Here is a 21,121-nt window from a genome sequence, read left to right on the forward strand (position 1 = left end):
AAAAACGCCTAGCTCAAATCAGGTCTCCATTTGTTTACTAGAAAAAAATCATGTCAATGAAGATTTAATTTTACACGGCTAAATATTCTGCAGCCAAGACTGGAACAAAGACCGAGCCATCTTAAATACAGATTTTTTTCACAATTATAAAAACCAACAAATTTTTATCTAACCAAAAGAAAAATCTCAACAAAAACAGATGATACTCATTTGACAATGGCTTTCTCAATAAAGAAAAATATATATCTTTAAAATTCAACTGCATATTTACCAATTTACCAATTATTTTCATTACTAGACTTAGCTGGGTGTAATTAGAATAACCTGAAGGTATAATTCATAGGGACCTTGATCATGGGTCTGCATAATTGCTCACTCATGAAAAATTTCTAATGAATTAGTTTATTTGAAAACTATTCCATGCTCATCAAGGACATAGGGACAAATTCCTAAAATCCTTTATTTAGTACTTTTCAAACTGTTTGTCACACTTAAATTATAAAAGATAAACAGATGAATACTGTATTCAAGGTAGCCTCCAATCTTCTCAAAAAACGTTATATAGCAAAACTTTAGAACAATATTTTTCTTAAAAAAAACAAAAAACAAAAAACTTCCCAGTGCCCTGTAATACATAAAGAATATATAAAAGGAAGTATAAAGCTGTGTGCAATTCCTGGCCATTGCATAACGTTCCCCTTTGTAAACCAAACTGTAGGATAACAATGCAGATATTTCTCTCCAACAGTAGAATTCAGCACACACTTTTCCAATCATGTCTACCTTGTTTTCCACCTATAGTCTACAATGCTTAACTCTTCTGAAAGGTCAAAATGTCATTAGCTCTAATTAACGTAAAAAAGAAATAGACACTTTAAAAGGGCTTTGATAACTTCAGTTACAACAAACTTCTGTTTTTGAAGACTTTATGGCAATGCAATGAGATTGGAGTAATTACCTAATTAAATAAGCTGCTATTAAAAGGGAAGAAAGAGGAGGTGGTCTTTTATTTAGTACAAAAGGTTTCTTGCCAAACTAGAATATACTTTTCTTCTAAAACGTTTAAAATCTAACCACTCTTACTAAATTAAGAACCAGTAGTAAAAAAATCTGTAGTTTAAGGGTACATTATGGTCCAGTACAGGAGAGTGGCCAAAACAGTGACCTGTTCCTCATCTTCTCTTGAAGGCTGGTTGACATTAGGGTTCTTTCCTTTCCTTTTTTTTTATTTAAGGAATAGATACCCTATCTGCCAAAGTTGAGAATTAATTAGTATAGTTAATTCAATGAAATATTTATGAGATACAGAGCTAAGAAAGCAATATATAATGTATCTTTGAAAAAAGTTGTCAGTTCTTAAATTCAGAGCACCATGTTTATGAAGTAGAATGTTAAAACACACCAAAACAAAGGCATACTTTTGCTTAAATAACAGATATAACTATATTTTAAAAGATCTTTAAGAAAGAAATTTTTCTCAGGTATATTTAATGTTTACCTCATTTTTAAATAAGCAAACATTATTATAAGTATATATAGGGAGTACTCACTATAACTCTTCAATTTTAAAAGCAAAATTTGATAATAACTCAAGTTTCTGCTGATATCATTAAGTTTAAAAAGCTACTCAATCATTACTATTAAACATCTAGCTACTTATTTTCATATAGGACATAATAAACAACAGCAAAATAAATGATTAAAAAATATGAGGTAGTCATAGTATCCATCCATGAAAATGAAAAGCGAAGAGGCCAAGTAAACTTGATCTTGCAGAACATGAGAAATCAATTCAAAATCAGGTTTAGTAATCTGAACTTGTTTTCATTACTGTCTATTAAAGCTACAATCAATCTCTGTGGTTTTAATTTACCAAGGTGAGGTGGTGAGGGTGGGCGCAGGGGGGCATCGCTCCCTATGGCAGAATCAAGTACACAGATTTATAATTAATAATATAAACACTAGCTAAGCTTCTGCTGCTACTGCTGCTGCTAAGTCGCTTCAGTCGTGTCCGACTCTGTGCGACCCCATAGACGGCAGCCTACCAGGCTCCTCCATCCATGGGATTCTCCAGGCAAGAGTACTGGAGTGGGTTGCTAATTCCTTCTCCAATGCATGAAAATGAAAAGTGAAAGTGAAGTTGCTCAGTCATGTCCAACTCTTAGCAACCCCATGGACTGCAGCCTACCAGGGCCCTCCGTCCATGGGATTTTCCAGGCAAGAGTACTGGAGTGGGGTGCCGCTAAACTATCAAAAAGTCTATAAAAGTACAGAACAAGGTAACTCAAGATATCCTTCATATCTCAAAATCTCCTTCAAACCTCAACTTCTACAAAAGGTCTGATCCTAAAAACAACATAAAGTTCACAATTATATCTATGGAAAATTAAGAATCTATTTATTTAAAAAGATAGTTTCAGTTTACTTAACACCAACTTTTTCAGAATTTTCCACAGTTTATTGTGATCCACACAAAGGCTTTGGCATAGTCAATAAAGCATAAATAGATGTTTTTCTGGAACTTTCTTGCTTTTTCTATGATCCAACAGATGTTGGCAATTTCATCTCTGGTTCCTCTGCCTTTTCTAAAACCAGCTTGAACATCAGGGAGTTTAAGGTTCACATATTGTTGAAGCCTGGCTTGCAGAATTTTGAGCATTACTTTACTAGCGTGTGAGATGAATGCAATTGTGCGTTAGTTGGAGTATTCTTTAGCATTGCCTTTCTTTGGGATTGGAATGAAAACTTACCTTTTCCAGTCCTGTGGCCACTGCTGAGTTTTCCAAATTTGTCAGCATAAGCATATTGAGTGCAGCACTTTCACAGCATCATCTTTCAGGATTTGAAATAGCTCAACTGGAATTCCATCACCTCCACTAGCTTTGTTTGTAATGATGCTTCCTAAGGGTCCCTTGAATTCACATTCCAGGATGTCTGGCTCTAGGTGAGTGATCACACCATCGTGATTATCTGGGTTGTGAAGATCTTTTTTGTAGAGTTCTTCTGTGTATTCTTGCCACCTCTTCTTAATATCTTCTGCTTCTGTTAGGTCCATACCATTTCTGTCCTTTATTGTGCCCATTTTTGCACAAAATGTTCCCTCGGTATCTCTAATTTTCTTGATGAGATCTCTAGTCTTTCCCATTCTGCTGTTTTCTTCTATTTCTTTGCATTAGTCGCTGAGGAAGGCTTTCTTATCTCTCCTTGCTATTCTTTGGAACTCTCCATTCAGATGCTTATATCTTTCCTTTTCTCCTTTGCCTTTAGCTTCTCTTCTTTCCTCAGCTATTGGTAAGGCCTAGGCAGCCATTTTGCTTTTTTGCATTTCTCTTTCTTGGGGATGGTCTTGATTCCTGTCTCCTGTACAGTGTCACGAACCTCCATCCATAGTTCATCAGGCACTCTGTCTATCACATCTAGTCCCTTAAATCTATTTCTCACTTCCACTATATAGTCATAAGGGATTTGATTTAGGTCATACCTGAATGGTGTAGTGGTTTTTTCCACTTTCTTCAATTTCAGTCTGAATTTGGCAATAAGGAGCTCATCATCTGAGCCACAGTCAGCTCCTGGTCTTGTTTTTGCTGACTGTATAGAGCTTCTCCATCTTTGGCTGCAAAGATTATAATCAATCTGATTTCGGTGTCAACCACCTGGTGATGTTCATGTTTAGTTTTCTCTTTTATTGTTGGAAGACTGTGGAAAATTCTGAAAGAGATGGGAATACCAGACCACCAGACCTGCCTCTTGAGAAACCTGTATGCAGGTCAGGAAGCAACAGTTAGAACTGGACATGGAACAACAGACTGGTTCCAAATAGGAAAAGAAGTGCGTCAAGACCGTATATTGTCACCCTGCTTATTTAACTTATATGCAGAGTATATCATGAGAAACGCTGGGTGGGAGCAAGCACAAGCTGGAATCAAGATTACCAGGAGAAATATCAATAACCTCAGATATGCAGATGACACCACCCTTATGGCAGAAAGCGAAGAACTAAAGAGCCTCTTGATGAAAGTGAAAGAGGAAGTGAAAAAGTTGGCTCAAAGCTCAACATTCAGAAAACGAAGATCATGGCATCTGATCCCATCACTTCATGGCAATAGACGGGGAAACAGTGGCTGACTTTATTTTTCTGGGCTCCAAAACCACTGCAGATGCTGATTGCAGCCATGAAATTAAAAGATGCTTACTCCTTGGAAGGAAAGTTATGACCAACCTAGACAGCATATTAAAAAGCAGAGACATTACCTTGCCAACAAAGGTCCATCTAGTCAAGGCTATGGTTTTTCCAGTTGTTGGACTATAAAGAAAGCTGAGTGCTGAAGAATTGATGCTTTTGAACTGTGGTGTTAGAGAAGACTCTAGAGAGTCCCTTGGACTGCAAGGAGATCCAACCAGTCCATCCTAAAGGAAATCCTGAATATTCATTGGAAGGACTGATGTTGAAGCTGAAACTCCAATACTTTGGCCACCTGATGCGAAGAGCTGACTCATCTGAAAAGACCGTGATGCTGGGAAAGATTGAGGGTAGGAGGAGAATGGGATGACAGAGGATGAGATGGTTGGACGGCATCACCAACTCGATGGACATGGATTTGGGTGAACTCCGGGAGTTGGTCATGGACAGGGAGGCCTGGCGTGCTGCGATTCACGGGGTCGCGAAGAGTCGGACACAACTGAGCAACTGAACTGAACGCCAATTATTACGGGATAACAAATAGTTTGGTTTGGGATTGGTCTGGAGCCTTTTCTTTCTACCCTATTACTAGACATAAATCAGCTTTCTTCAGAAACAATGGTTTGAGAAGCCTCACATGCAACCATTCTACTACTTCCTTCCTGGGAAAGTCCAGACTGATAGGGTGTTTTGAAAAGGAAAACCAATTGAAAATTGGTTAAGAAATTCCCTTTTAAAATTGCAAGTACCACTTTAGAAGAATTCAGAGTGTCAGCCATTTTCACTTAATGTCACTGACTCACTTTAATTGGCTTTCTAAACACCTAGCTAACAGCGCGAAAAAATTAACATTCTTACTGGGAGCTTTGAGTAAGGAAGATAGAAAGGCAATTCTGAATTATCCACACCTGGGTGAAGATTCTGGACATCAGGAGGGCAGCAAAAGGACCCACAATACTTCAATGGGATAGGAGAAGCTTGAAAGAGAGTCCAGGACTAAATACTAGAATTCAAAGACAGTTTTAAATACACTGTACTTAAGATTAAGTACTAGTGACCAAGAGTTGAGCCAAAGCAAATATTTACAGTGAAACATTAGGCAAGCAGCTAATTGTTATAATAGTAAAGCACTTACCATAAAAGTTGAAACAGTCTATATAAATAATACTAAATACAAGTATGGGGTCACAAAGAGTTGGACATGGCGGAACGACTAAACTACAACAATAACAAAAGTAGTGTAGTTTGAAATCATGCAGCTAGGGGTGCAGTTACAGATTCAATTGTACATGTTACTACTTAATATCATTATTTTATAACCAAAGATTGATATGGAATGTTGTCAATATTTTATATAGTTGGTCTGTGTCTATGAACATAAAGAGGCAATCGGAAGCTCTCTGTGTGTAACACTGAAAATACAACTATGGAGAAACTTGTGGTTCTTCCTGATTTTAAATTATTCGATTACAAAACTAGCTTCTCTAGCAAGGAAGGAAATCACTGTTTACTAGTTTTCAAGGTTGAACACTTCTTGATTTCAGGCCAAAATTACACGTTTATATTTTAAATGGATGAAACCTAGTCATTAAAGAGTCATAATAGAGCATGTGAGGACCATTTTATGTAAGTCAGGTTGTGAGAGAAGGGCATATTTACCTTAAGAGCTAAATGTTACTTCAGTTTTACTACAGTCATTAGATTTTGGATGACCATATATTTTAATTCAGGTATACAAAAGTCATGTGCTAAAATATAATAGGGTTTGCAAAGTACAATGTTTGATAAAGGAATGTTTCTACAAAGGGATGCTGGACTAATTGTAAAATGCCAGAAATATATTGCCAGAATGAAGATCGTAAGATATTCACTTAACCTATGTAAAATCTATACATTAGATTTTCTGCCGATAATACCTTTTCTTGGCCATTTTTATAATTATGTACTATGGTTCATGTCTCACAAACTAGAAAACAGAAACTAAAGATCATCATTTAAAACATTTCCTTTGGAAATAAAATTTCCTTTGGACTAACGTTCATATAACGCAGGCATCTCCGACATTCCTAATTTCCAGTAACATGGACACTTAAATTCATGATTCAAGAAAGGGTAAACCAAAGGGCTTACACTGGGGGCTACTAATGAAAACCCAAACATGGAAATCTAACTGCTCAAAGTATAACTGGCTTATGGTAATCTCACATATTAAGCATTCACAGCTCTTTTCCATATATTCATTAGAGATATGACTGCCCATTTCCAGGGACTCTTTAGGCCACATATTTCTCAATAAAATTAGGAAAATATTTTAAAATCCTATACTTAACATTATCAACTATGAAAACTATCCTGTTAAAAATATTAATATTCTTATGGGAATATAATGTTAAAATTACAATTTATAGAAGATTAATAGGAGAAAAGAATTATGCCTAAACGGGTACAGTTCTTCCTATAAAGCTGATTAATATGATGCTCCACAAATTTACAAAATTTCAGATTTGGAAAACTGTGCTGCACAGTCTACACAGTTATATTTTGCTGTTCTTTTGGAATCCTCCTGAGGCAAAATCAGTGTTCTCCATAAAATAATTTGTCACAGGGAAACCACAGAGGAATACTAGAGTTTCTGAATAGCATTATCCTTTAATTTGCACTACTTTAAGGTGATAGGACATATCCAAGACACAAGGTAAATAAAATGAGAAGTGTATGAATTCTCTGTACTTTTTCATAGGAAAAGTGTTTTATAAATTCAAGTTGATGTTTTGGGAAGCAAAGGAAACAAATAAATCTCAGGACGCACCCCTCTCCAAAAATCCTAATTTTTAAGATAGTTCCTAATATATGATAGGATATGTCATTAAATTATTCAAATTCACATAGAATTACAGTACTCTGGAGAAGTACAAAGAAATAGTTTTTAAAAATACAGGTATATAAATTAATGAAACTGGTATTTAAAAGATTTAATACAAGGAAAAGTATTATATAGTGGTACCAATTCTTAATACAAATTAAGCATAGTTTATATAATTTCAAAAGTTATTCACATTATTGCTCGATACCACAGTTGTATGGAACATGTTGTATACACACACAAAATTTGTATAATTTCAAGGTTTATAAAAACAAAAATTTACACATAGGCCATTCAGAAATTTAGAAAGTTTTAAAATGCATGGAGATATGTACAACTAAAAGGAGGAGAAAAAAAAAAATGTATGCCTGTACATATTTTAAAGAAACAAAATGATCTGACTTAAACTTGTGTATCATACTCTTAATCAGAAAAGTATACATAACTGGACTGAAAGCAAACTAGTGGATTAAAACAGTACTAGATATGCCCTCCATTTCTTAGGAATAATCTGTTTTAAATATCAATGGGATATTAAACACCAGTTTAATTCTATGTTTGTTTTCTTTCGAAAACTTTTCAGAAACATACGCATTCTACAATTGCTGTTAGATTGAGAGATAGTTTCCTTAGAAATTTTTTAAAGGAGTATTTCTAGTATTCCTACACTTTTGTACATAAGATTTGATAAAACAATAAAAAATAACCCAAATAAGGCCATTAAATTAATACCTTGATCAAAAATATACAGATTGCAATGCTACTATGTTTTGTGATCCTGAGCTCTAGTAAACATTAGATGCATGCATACCATTCACTGATTTGTCTATTCTAGTGAAAATAATTTAATCCTGCCTTACGACTTTTGTAGACGGAAATACTTTCAAAATATTTGACAGGTCTTTATAATGTTACAGATATTTCTGCTGTAAACATAGCATTAGGAATTGTATGAGAAGGAATATGTTATGGTTCAAAAAGCTATGAAAGAAAACACTATTTTAAAATAATGACAATAAATTTAAAAAGCAAGAGAAATAATACAGAGTGTGCTTGCTAGAATAATAGATAAGTAGAGCCTTACAAAGGTCTTTTTCTATATTAAGGAATTAATAAATAAAGGACTGTGTATACCTTGGTGGTAAAATAAAAAAGCTGGCCACTTTTTATGCTAAGTTCAAATGTATTTTTCTTTTGATAATACAAAAAAGTAATCCTTGAAAATCAGAATACATAACAGAAAAGAGCACAATAACTTAAGTATTAAACATCTGTATGAAATAACTGTTGCAAAGTTTGACAAAAATGCACACTTAGAACATGCGGTTATTTAAAAAAAACAACAACAACAACAGAAAAAAACACCACACGATTCTGTAGAACCAATGTTATGTCACCACCAGGAGAGCACCAAGCAAGGCACCATTGGAAAGACAACATACTTGGAAAGTCTCTATAAATAAAGTAAATGCTAATCTGGTCGAAAAATCGGTGTCTTTGGTAAAAATTCTATGAGGATGACCTGTAGAAGGAGAAAACAAGTTTTAAAAGGATTTCTTTAAAATTTTATCTTAAAAAACTTTATTTATATTCCCATCACTTAAAACAATTTTTATAGTGCCTCTGACAAAGAGCAGAATGCATGCATTTACTGAGAGCTAACTACATACCAAATATTTCATACTATCTATTTAATCCTGACAATGAGGCAAGTATTATCATACTCACTTTACAGATGAGAAACCTGATGATTTGAGAAGTACAACACCATAGATTATGGAGTTAGTATATGAACAAAAGACTGTCTTAACTCCAAAGCCTTGCCCTTTTTACTCCTTTATGGTGGCTGCAGCTGACCCTAATATTCAGATCCACAGGCTTCCTCCCTTTTATTTACAGCCCAGTTCCACGGGTCTTCAGGTTCTAGAGCTGTTCTCATTTTACTGTACCGGGACATGTGATCTCTAGACAAAGTGTTGGTTCTCTCTCTTAATTTTTAAAAAACATTCTTTTCTTTTTAAGTTAGCAGAATTAAAGGTTAGACTAGCAAAATTAAAGGTTAAAATCTGTTTCAAAGGACTTTTTACTAGGAAACTAAATGGAAATCAATCAAAAAACAAAACACAGTTAACACAGAAAGACACAAGTTGACCAGAGCTAATTTTTATTCCAAACTTGGAACTGTCTTAAATTATAATCAATTTTCCCCCTTGTTTCAACTCTGTATGGAATGGATGCTAAACAAAAAATTATTCAATTTGAACACTTTCCAGTTTGAGGAACTCCTCAATCTTTTTAGAAACTGTCTTGATATGACCTCTAGGTTTGGGTACTTTTCTACATTTAGTCATCTGAGCCACAAATCTTCATTTTCACTCTTTAGTCCTCCTGATTTTTGACCTGCCTCAATGAAGAAGGTATTTCTATACGTGGCTCCAATATACTCCTCCCCTAGCTGACTCATCATTAGGTGCCCCTGTGCCACTCTCCTGACCTGTTATTTGCCTACAAAATGTTCACTAGCTTCCTACCCAGCTTCTTTATTTGAGCTAGAATCCTCTGTTTTTCAGTGTCCTCACCTATAAAATGAAAGGATGGGAGAGATGGCAAGATTCTTTCTAGCTCTAAAATTTGATGACTAAATTATATTTTCCAGTATATATTGCACAATGAATAGTAAAAGATATCTTTGACTGTCTGAATTATTACTAGTTTTAAAAGAATATATCCTACAAACTTTTTCCCTTCAGAAGCCATACACAGAAGTTAACCATTTGTCTCATTTCTTCTGCCATATCTGAATAAAAGAAAATTTGGTATATTTCATAAATTTACTCCAATATTCATAACATAGTCAAGGAGAAATATTTCCCTTTAGCTAACAAATGAAATTTCTGTAAATTAAAGAAAAGTTGAAGTCATACAGATATACAGATTATTTCTATTTTAACTTTGCAAAACTATTTTTAGGGAGTTTTAAAAATTATGTTTTTCCTCCACTCAACTGTCATAAATACACATACACACACGCACACACACTCCAAGAAAACTGAAGAAAAATACATTTTAAAGTAATTTTTAAGTTTTTAAAAAACTACTCTTCTAGATATCTTCTATGATGGTAAGAAAATATAATGGCTTTAGTACAAAAGTGTTTATCTAAAAATTAATGACAATTTAAGAGAGCAATAAGAGCACATATTTTACAGAGCATGTAAGTTCAGAATGTTTTGGAAGGTTACATTATTTTAATTAATACTGCTGCTGCTGCTGCTAAGTCGCTCCAGTCATGTCCGACTCTGTGCGACCCCATAGACAGCAGCCCACCAGGCTCCCCCATCTGGGGGAGAATCCCTGGGATTCTCTAGGCAAGAATACTGGAGTGGGTTGCCAATTAATTAATACTACATCATAAATATAAACATTAAAGAGAATGAGCATATTTTATGAATGAATGATCTTATAGTTCTATCTGGAAATAATAGTATTGGGAATACTTTATGCTTTGCTTTCCAAAGTAAATTTAGAAGTGTGCTAAATAAATAAATAAAAGCTTCTATTTTATTAATAAGCTAAGTGTTGGGGTTTATAAATATAGCAAGTATTTTTTCACAAAATCCTTTAAATCACTTACATATCCATTCCTTCTCACAAAATATATAAACTCTCTCACCAGTGACTTTTCATCTATGATGAAAATACAAGCCTAGTATTTTCATAGGTCAATCTCGAAACAAGTTATTCGAATGTGCTTTTATTATTATACGAAAGTATCAAGTGCCTTTTTACCATCATAAATTAACATGTTTGATATAATAGATAATGATAAAATCTACATTATTTAGTTCACTGAATAGAGCTATTCTATGAAAAAAGAGACATTTTAAAGACATCTTTTATGTTCACGGCTAGAAATGGGATTTGATTGTGTGATAATGAAAGAAAGAGAAAATGCTACAGAGAAAAATGATTTTATGATAATTTCCAACTATTTCCAGTATCCAGGCACTGTTTTCATTAATCTTTTATACACACATACACACACACACATGCTACCTATGATGGCTATTCTATGTCAAAGAATAGACAAAATTTGTCAGAAATGATGTGCTAGATACTCAACCTCGTGCTCAGTTCTTCTTTTCATATATTAATCTTTTCATATTTAACATAAAACATCCAGGCTCAAGGGAGAATAAAAATTTACACTTTTTCTATAGTATTCTGAACTTTTCAAACTGAGAAAACACTTTCAAGTTAAGCAAGTAGCTGGTAAATTAAATCCCATTCTAAGCTCTAAAACTGACTGTATACACATACCCATTAGATATCTTTTAAAGAATAAACACTGGGTGAGCAACATCTTATCTCCTGTTTACTTTTAAGATACTTTTTACAGAATAATATCCCAACAACACTTTGAAAGATTCTTTAAAGGCCACTGAGGTATGGGCAGTTAAAATCTATAAAGGCTAAAGGTTTCTTAAGCTCCAGTGGCTTGGCTGAAAGGTTTTCTTCCATACTTGGAAACCTGATTAGCATTATATAAAAAAGCCATATCTGACTTGCTGCGTAACCAAAGTTGTGGTTATTCTTTATACAGCATCTAAAATTTCACACTCCATCAACACATGTTCAGCCTATTTTATCTTGGCAATTAATTTATTATTTTTCAGAACACAGTGAAGCCTTGTTTTCAAGTCATTCATAACTTTATAAATCAGTCTTGCACATGAAAACATGCATCTGTGAACCGTAAAAAATCCTTGCACTCAGGAGATTAAGCTTCTGACACCTTTGCTGATTAATAATCATGGAAAGAATAAGATCAGAAGCAAAATAAATGATCATTTAATGGAGAAACTCACAAAACAGCCCTTTAACTTACATATTCCATCATGTTATTCGTTTCACATTTCCTTTTGCTCAGTCTCCAGTGCAAGCACAGCTAGACAAGTAGGAGAGTAAAAGAAGAAAAATGAGCTCTATTTTATTGCAGCACACAGACTAACCCATTTGTCCATCTTTCATATTTTTAGTTCAACAAAAGCATCTGTTTCCATACTGTGCAGTTCAGACCTCAACAGTACGAAGCTGCTCCCCGTGGTACTCACCTTGTGGTATAACCTATTGTTTTCCCATTCTAATAACTTCTCAATCGATCTTCGTGTCTAGAAGACAAATGAGAAAAAAGTTTACTCCTGACTGGTTTTAGAAAAACGTGGTTTTGCAGCTGTTTTTTGTGTGAAAAGGAAAGAGATATAAGACAGTGACTGAGTATAGAGTGGTCTATAACACTAGCAACATTCTAGCACTAAATAGTAGCCTGAACAGAAATAGGACTCTGTCTTGATAAAGATATGGTTTGGGGCATTGTATTTTTTAACTGTTTCATACTTACTAGTCTCTGATTTATTTAAGTCTAAAAAGCTAATGTTATCCACTAAAAAATACAAATTTAAATCCCCATTTCTTTCAAAAATATTTCCGTAATATTTAGTAGTAATAAGAATACCTTAATACATATTTTAAAACAAAGCTATTTATACATTAACAAAATGAAAAGGGTCTTTAGTCTAAATTTAAAAAGGAAATGATTAAAAGTTAATAAAAAATATCAATCTATATCAAATCAAACTAATTTTTATATCATACTTAAAAATAATGTCCAAATTTTAAAACTAAGCTTATTTATTATTTCACAAAGATTTTCACAGGCAAAACTGCATTTAATCCAATCATTTTTGTTGGTTTTCAAATAAAATTGGTTTTATTTGAAAATCAAACTTTACTCAATACTACTGTTAAAGGTATCAACTAAGAAATTTATACTGAAGGTCACTTGATTTTTGCAGTGTACACTATGCAGCATGAAATGTTTCTTGCTTGGGCAGGAATAAAGAGGAGGATAATTCATGGTGCCAGGTGTTAGGATGAGACTGACACAGCTGCAGGTGCAAACAGGACAGTGTTGCCACAAGAAGCAAATGCAACTTGCTGCAGCTGCAGCTTCCTTGCAAGGAAAGGAAAAAAGCATCCAGATCCATTAATGTGGCACAACTAAATAAGTACTAATCATCAAATACGAAAATGTGACTATCAAGCAAGGATGAGTGAGGTGAAAAATTGTTATGACCAAGCTGATTTTGAATACTCTGTTACATAATAAAATGTTTAATATCTATTTAAGGTATCTACTATAATCTAGTTACCATATTACCTTCTAGCATGTGGAACATGCTAAATACACACCACAGACACAGAGGTGCCAATTATAATTCATAACTACCACTTACTGCCTTACATTTTCCAAGCTTATGTCAAAAAAATCAGAAACTTAACTAACTCCCTGGGTAATAATATGCCAATGACTAATTTATTACATTACTTTTTTTGAACAGTTTTTTTGGCAAGAATTTTAAAGGAAAAAAGTGCCCTTGTTAACAATGATCAGCAGACCTCACTTGTTTCTTTGTAAAGATAGCCTTTTAGAGGCAGCTCTCCTTTTAAATGAAAATAGGGCAGCAGTTATGGTCACACTTTTTGTTAATTTAGTTGCCAGTCAGCCCCAAATCAAAAGAAAATAAGGCTGCAGAGTGTAATTAACATTCAGTTCAGTCGTTTTGTCCCTTGTCTAGCCCCCAAGCTTTGTTAAAATTGCCATCTGAATGCTGAAGGCTGTAGGGAAATCGATTTGATTCTAATCGCACCATGAAAAGAACATGATCTAACTGCTTTCAGCCCTCCGTAAATCTGTACTAGGTCTTTAGCACAATGCAACTTCCAATTTAAAAAGCACTGAATGTCTCGTCAATGACTTTGTGAAGAAAAAAGAACAAGGAGCAGACATAAAAATTCCAATAGTTGTTTAAGCATTAAAGTTCATTTGCATCACAGCGAACCTGAAAAGGGCTGACCTCTCAAACCGCCTCTCAGGTCTATGAAGTTGTAGCCTTGACAAGCTCACATTGACAGAGCTCATTGACTCTGAAAGGCTACTCTATCAATGGTGAAAAATGGCAATAGGTTCTACTCTGAGCAGGCATCTGCCTGCCCACCCGCTGCTAAACCAATGGCAAAACCGATTCAAAACCTGAATCTACCTTGTAATCTTCCTTTCTAGGACCTTTTAATAATAGATTAAGATTACTATACAATTTGAGGTTTTACTTTTGCTGATGTTTAAAAAGGGGGCAGGAGGTATGAAAGAAGTAGGGTGAGGAGAACAAGCTTTCAAGTCTGTTGTTTCATATTAATATATAAAAATTAAAAGTTTAACATTACATTCTGCAAATACGCATTACACACAGAAAAAAAGTGTGGTTTCCACAATCATTCATCACAAATTTAAACCCATACTATAACAAGAACAAACATTATGAATGGATCTCCTGGTGTATATGATACATACACACAAACACACGTCAATTTAGAAACTTAAAATAATTTACTTTAAATAACTCAAATCAACTACCCATATATGAATAAAAGACAAGTATAAAGCATGAACCTTAAATTCCAAAATATTTATGTAGAAATGCCAAATTTATCCTTTGCTTCTAATTGGAAGTTTAATGACAGGATTTGATATAATAATTGTATCTTACAATATTTAAGAACTCTAAATCAAACAAACAGTGGTATGCCATATTCCAAATAAGCATCTAAACATAAAATATTTTTATACACTTGACAGTCTGGAGTAATAGCTGTGAATTTGCAGCATCTAATCTTGCTATTGATATAAGACTTCTTTCCTGCTTGACAGGTGGAAAAAAAAAGCACATGCACGTGCAGCTTAATTAATCATTGCACTTGACATCTCAGTGATTTACAGTGAGGAGCAGGTGAGAATATACAAAACCAGAAAGGAACTCTTGATCTGAGTGGAACATTTCTAGAACACTAAGGTGACAAGTATATAGACTGTAACAGTCATTAAAAAAAAAAAAAGAAACTGTGCCACAAATTATTTGCTAGTAACAACAAAAGCTCAAATTAAATGGGGGGGAAAATGCTTTAACTACTGAGAATGTTTAATACTTTGCAATTATTTTCAGTTAACAAAATCAAAATATATTTTCATGATTAAATACAACAACAATTTGGCAGATATTTTAAAAAATGACACCAGCATTTATAAAAATCTATTTAAAAGCCTTTAAACATGAAAAAAAAGTACCTTATTACTGCAGTACTCTAGAAATAAAAGTTAAGAGTTTATGTCCACAGGGTTGTCAGATAGCTATTTATAACAAAATTTAAGATTAAACACGGCCAAACTCTATAATTTTTACTGGACAAACAACCATATAAAAACCTGTCCTTGATTTTTTAAAGTATTTCTATTGATCACCAAATCTACATAAATTAAAGGAAACTAATAGGCCTCAGAAAAAAACAGTATGTATAGGGTCTATCAACAGGAAATACTTAAAAAAAATCATCTTTCAGTGTTCTAGGCCAGTGGATCTAAAAATAATCAATTTTCTTAAAAGAATTTGGTGCTTGTGAAAAGCACCAGACTGATAGTCATGGGAACTAAAAATCTTCTATTTAACTGAAAGAACAGGGGAAAGGGCAGTGCAGGCTTCAGTGCAAGCTTCCCTACAGTGGGCCTTAATCCTTTTCAGTGCTCATACCCTGGAGGCTAGAGGACAGGTTAGCTGTTCTTAACCAATGAATCCTCAGTTCTTCTGCAAAAGATGATCAACAAGAAATCTAATTTTATCATGGACTTTTACCCTTAGTTAAAAGGACCAAGACCACCAATCCACACCATGTAATCAAAACAAGGTTTTTATGAAAATAACATCATGTCAACTAACTTGGTTGGAAAAAGGACCGCTCTAAGCATTTGGACTCTGAACCCCCTCTCTCTTAACAGAGCTCACTTTACTTTTTTGTCACACATTTCCTCATTTCAACACTTTGCTAACTGTATTTTTCTCACTGGTGAGCTAATTCTAATATAACCATTCTGCAACGTTAAAGTAAAAAATAACAGAAACTAAAAAAACACCATTTCAATTATAAATGGACTTATTAAGTAGACTTAACTTGAATAACAAGTAATAATAATAGAAGGATAGAAAATTTGGGTTCTATTTGGTTCCTTTTAAATTTTTGGTAGAATTGTGGAAGTAAGTCAACCAGGAAAATGCAAAAGAAGTAAACAGCCTGGATAATTTACAAAAACGCTAATTAAATAACAACCGAACAACAATTAATATTAGGTTGATAAATCCCTATCAATTTCCAAAGAAGCATCTAAAGTAAGCTTATAACAGAAAAATACATATGAAACACCCAGATACAGTAAGCTACTGCAACTGAAAATTAGGATTTTCTGAAAATTCAAATTTGATTTATTATGAGAAGAAACATTTTTTGTAATTTTTCTAAATATCATACTTACTAATGAATATGTTATTATTCCTCATAAATGAATTATGCACTATTAGATATAAATAAGTCTTGCAGGACAGCAAATCATTTAGAAAGTTTTCCCTGTATTACTTCCCTACTTTGTTACCACTGTTACCATTCTTATTTAACAGTATATTCATTACCAATGATTCACTGACTCAAAGTCCTTTGAAAAAATTTTTTTTCAAAGAAGTGGTTTTCTAGAACTTGCTGATAAAATCAATAGAAACCTCATGGATTTTTAAGTACTTAAAACCAAAGGAAAAATGTTAAATGTGGAAGCTGTAATAAAATTTCTCTGAATTTTCCCCAAAGAGAGAGCATTCTTATCAGTCTTCAGAATATAAGATGCTAAAATATTTAACAAAATGTATGAGTAGCTCACTAATAACTATTTATAAAAGTTCAACTATTTAAACTTAAAATTAAAGCTTTTTGAATAGGATTTATTCATATCACAGAGCTCAGAGTGCAATTTCAAATGTTCAATTTCTTATTTAAAACAAATTTTAAACTCCTAAGTTTATAATGCATTAATTGAGCTTTAACTAGAATGCTTTGAATGTATTCATAATTTTTAAAATTTTTAAGTATTTTTCAAATAAGAACTATACTTATCTTTTGACATCTGTGCAAATTCAAATTATTAAAATAAATGAAACAAAAATGTTATTAGTTATAAGTCATTAGAAAGCAAGCATGCAAAATTTTAAATGAATTATTTTAACTTAAGAGAAAATTACTTGATTTATCTGTCTTGGATTAATATAAATTTTATATTGCAATAATACACAGAAAATTAAATGGCATATCTCAGTATTATAATACATGAAAAATCTAGATCACCAAAAGACAAACTAGAATGTGATTAAATTCCTCAAAAAATTCCCTTCCTGTACTTAAATGCCCCCTTTAAAAATTTTATGTGAGGAGGAACTCCCTGGTGGTCCAGTAAGACTTCACCTTCCAATCCAAGTGTTGTGGGTTCAATCCCTGGCCAAGGAGCTAGTACCCCACATGCCTCTCAGCTAGAAAACCAAAACATAAACAATATTGTAAAAAAATTCAATAAAGACTTGAAAAATAGTTCAAAAAAATGTATGTGAATATTCAGACTTAAAGAAAGAACTATGGCTGGGGGAGGGGGAGTAAGGATGGAGGAAGGAATAGTTAGGGAGTTTAGGGTTGACATATACACACTGCTATATTAAAAATGGACAACCAACAAGGATCTACTGTATAGCACATGGAATTCTGTTTAATATTATGTGGTGTGAGTTTCAGGGAGAACAGATACATGGTTTTATAAATAAATAAATAAATAAATAAATATATATATATATATATATATATATATATATATATGGCTGAGTCCTTTTGCTGTTCACCTGAAACTATCATAACATTGTTAACTGGCTATACCCCAATACAAAATTAAAAGTTTTAAAAACAATAATAAATAAAAAGCATGGTATGTAAAGAGGAAAAAACTTTATGTGAATATTAACTTTTATGTAATCTAGGTAAGCTAAATATCCACCAAAGTATATTCAAAAAAATAGTTTCATACCGTTTGTTAAAAATACTATTTTCAGATGAAGATAAGCTAAACAACTGTAAATATCTTGTATATCAAAAATTTCCTTTAACTTAGTACTGAGCAGTGACCTACAAATACTAATTTTAAGCACAATTTAATCAAGAGTTTATGACTAGGCTAGTGGTTCTTGACTTCTTAAGGTTACCCTGACTACTTTGGGATTTGATGAAAAAGGCATTTATGCACCAATATATAAAAATTTTGCACACAATTTTAAGGGGTTATCCACAAGTCTGTGATAACTTTTCTGAAAATACTGATAACATCTCAGAAAACTGAGTTTCAAATGACAGAAGAAAATTAGAAAAATTGTTCATAAGACAAATGAATTTCACTAAGCTAATATATATATAGCTTGTATATATAATATACATATAATATGACTATATAATAGTCAAACATATTACTATCGGAGATTTTAAAAACCTGTATGACTTCCAAGGAAGAATTACTTCACAACAGGCGAGGGGAAAAATACTGCTGATTGATTATAATGACAATTGGAGAAACAAAGGAATAAGGAATCATATCTGTTGATCCTCACTTTGGATCTGATCCCATGTTAACTGTTTTCCCTGTTATCTCAATCAATCTTCACAATAAACCTAGAAGGCAGCTTGTATAACTTTTATTTTACATATGAAAACTGTCTTAGTGGGGTTAAGAAACTTAAAGCCACACTAGGAAATGGTGGAACTGGGATTTGAAACAGGATTTCAATAATATGCTGTCTCCATTATTCAATGAAGCTACAAATTTGTAAAGAATTTGTAATTTGTTGGATAACACCTCAATGACATGTAAAGTATTTTAAACCACTAACTCAGCTATTGGCCTTGAACAGCCAACTTAATCTAAAACTAAAATTTTCTCCAGCTGAGGTCTAGGAAATACTCATTCTACTCTATTCGTAAGTCTCAATGAGATTTATCCAAAATGTATTTTGTTTTTGTTTATAACTTGCTTTGTGCAACTAAACATGAATTGAGGTATATCATTATTTTATAGATTAAGTACAAAGATTTACAAAAGTTAATGGTTTGCCCAAGGTCACATACCAATAAGGGTAATGATAGGATTCAAACTCAGATTTCCAAACCGACCATGCTTTCTACCTGGGATCAGCAAGCATTAACTACTTTCACTTGCATCTAAATTAAGTGAAATTAATTTTAAATCCTTCCATTCAAGGCACTAACATAAAATGAATACAGTGTCCTTAAAATATGATTTAATTCCAAATATGAAGAAATTTCAAACAAAATGTTAAAAAGGAAGATAATAATAATAATCACACTATTCTTTCCCTCCCAATATGCAAAGAACAGCACAATTCTTCATGTAAAGTCAAGGTAACTAGAGACTTCTATTTCTGGGTAGGATGTGAACACTCAAGCCAACACTTCCACCACAAACTGAAATGGATACATTGAAGAAATAACAAAAACTAAAAAAACACACATTATTTTTAAAACATCAGAACATTCTGGGAAGCAACAACGCCTGGATAAAATAAAATCCAGAGAAGGAAAGCACCCTTTCTAAATCATTTGATGATTATATACCAACCATTTTCTTTCTTTGTTGATTAGAGAAATCAGCAGAGGACTAGGTTTGGCACAACCAGTGGCACTCTTACTAAGGAAAGAGGAAATCAAGAGAGCTTTGACAGATTGCACACCCTGGCTCAGTGGACTGGAAATTAGATGTACCCTAAAATGCAAAGCCAGTTTTCCCAAGAGACATTACTGACTTCTGGGGTAGCATAGAAGGGTGGGGGACCAAGACAAACAGGCAGAAAAAGATTACTCATAGTCTCTCAGTACTTAGGAGACAAAATTTTGCTAGAGGGAGGAGGATCTGCCATAAACTCAAAATTGGTATGCTCCTCAAAACACTTGAACATGCATAAAATCTAAACTCAAAATATCCAAAGGATACATACAACTTTCTGAGGAAAGGAGGCAAAGACCTGCTAGGCCTCAATCAAAAGTCTAGAAGGGCCATAACCAAGAAACAGAAAACTAGGTATTGATGATAAATCACTTACCAGTCCAACCTAGCTCAGTCTCTGATTAGATCAAAGTGAATCATTTTTCCTCATCCTATCTGCCTGAATTGATGCTTTTGAACTGTGGTGTTCCAGAAGACTTTTGAGAGACCCTTGGAATGCAAGGAGATCAAATCAGTCAATCTTAAAGGAAATCAGTCCTGAATATTCATTGGAAGGACTGATGCTGAAGCTGAAACTAAATACCTTGGCCACCTGATGTGAAGGACTGACTCATCAGAAAAGACCCTGATGCTAGGAAAGATTGAAGGTAGGAGGAGAAGGGGACGACAGAGGATGAGATAGTTGGATGGCATAAGTGACTCAATACAGATGAGTTGGAGCAAGTTCTGGGAGTTAGTGATGGACAGGGAAGCCTGGTGTGCTGCAGTACATGGGGTCGCAAAGAGTATGCACGACTGAGTGACTGAACTGAACTGATCTGCTTGAAAGAGGATAGATGGGACCCTTGGGTTTGAAGATTTCTTCTGGAAGTTCTACTTCACTCTATTTATAATATCTAACATAAAATTAAAAACTTTAAGAGCCAGGAAAATATGACCAATAATCCAAAGAAAAAACCCACAGAAACAAATTCAGAGATAATCAAAGTACTGGTGTTAGTTGACAGGAATTTAAATTAACTGTGATTAGTATGTTCAATTATAGTGGGAAATGGACAAAATGGGTGAAAAAATGAAGAATTTCAAAAGAGGACTACACTATAAAAACATCAAATGTATCCTGTAGAACTGAAAAATCGTGTCTGAAATTAAGAACCCATTGAGTAGGGTAAGAACAGACTGGACGCTGAGGAAGATGAACAAAGCTTTCTACAAATCACCACATCAATACTATGTCCTAAATATTCAGAAACAACTGAATGTCAGTCAGCTCTCAGCAAAACACATTTTAAAGAAGTCTAACACTACTGAGCGACTTCACTTTCTCTTTTCACTTTCATGCATCGGAGAAGGAAATGGCAACCCACTCCAGTGT

General features: G+C 33.5%; 1 protein-coding gene across 1 annotated transcript in view; it reads right to left on the reverse strand.

The window, feature by feature from the left end:
• Window positions 1-7,172: 7,172 nt before the first annotated feature.
• Window positions 7,173-21,121, reverse strand: part of CHIC2 (cysteine rich hydrophobic domain 2) — a 57,614-nt gene continuing 43,665 nt past the window's right edge. The window contains exons 4-6 of the mRNA XM_068975147.1: window positions 12,158-12,214; window positions 11,932-11,991; window positions 7,173-8,565 (exon numbers count right to left, since the gene is read on the reverse strand). Coding sequence (XP_068831248.1) covers window positions 8,515-8,565; window positions 11,932-11,991; window positions 12,158-12,214 — 168 coding nt within the window. The 3' untranslated portion in view covers window positions 7,173-8,514. The remainder of the gene's footprint in view (window positions 8,566-11,931; window positions 11,992-12,157; window positions 12,215-21,121) is intronic.

The sequence above is a fragment of the Capricornis sumatraensis genome, chromosome 7 (genome assembly GCF_032405125.1).
Source record: "Capricornis sumatraensis isolate serow.1 chromosome 7, serow.2, whole genome shotgun sequence".
Lineage (NCBI taxonomy): Eukaryota > Metazoa > Chordata > Mammalia > Artiodactyla > Bovidae > Capricornis > Capricornis sumatraensis.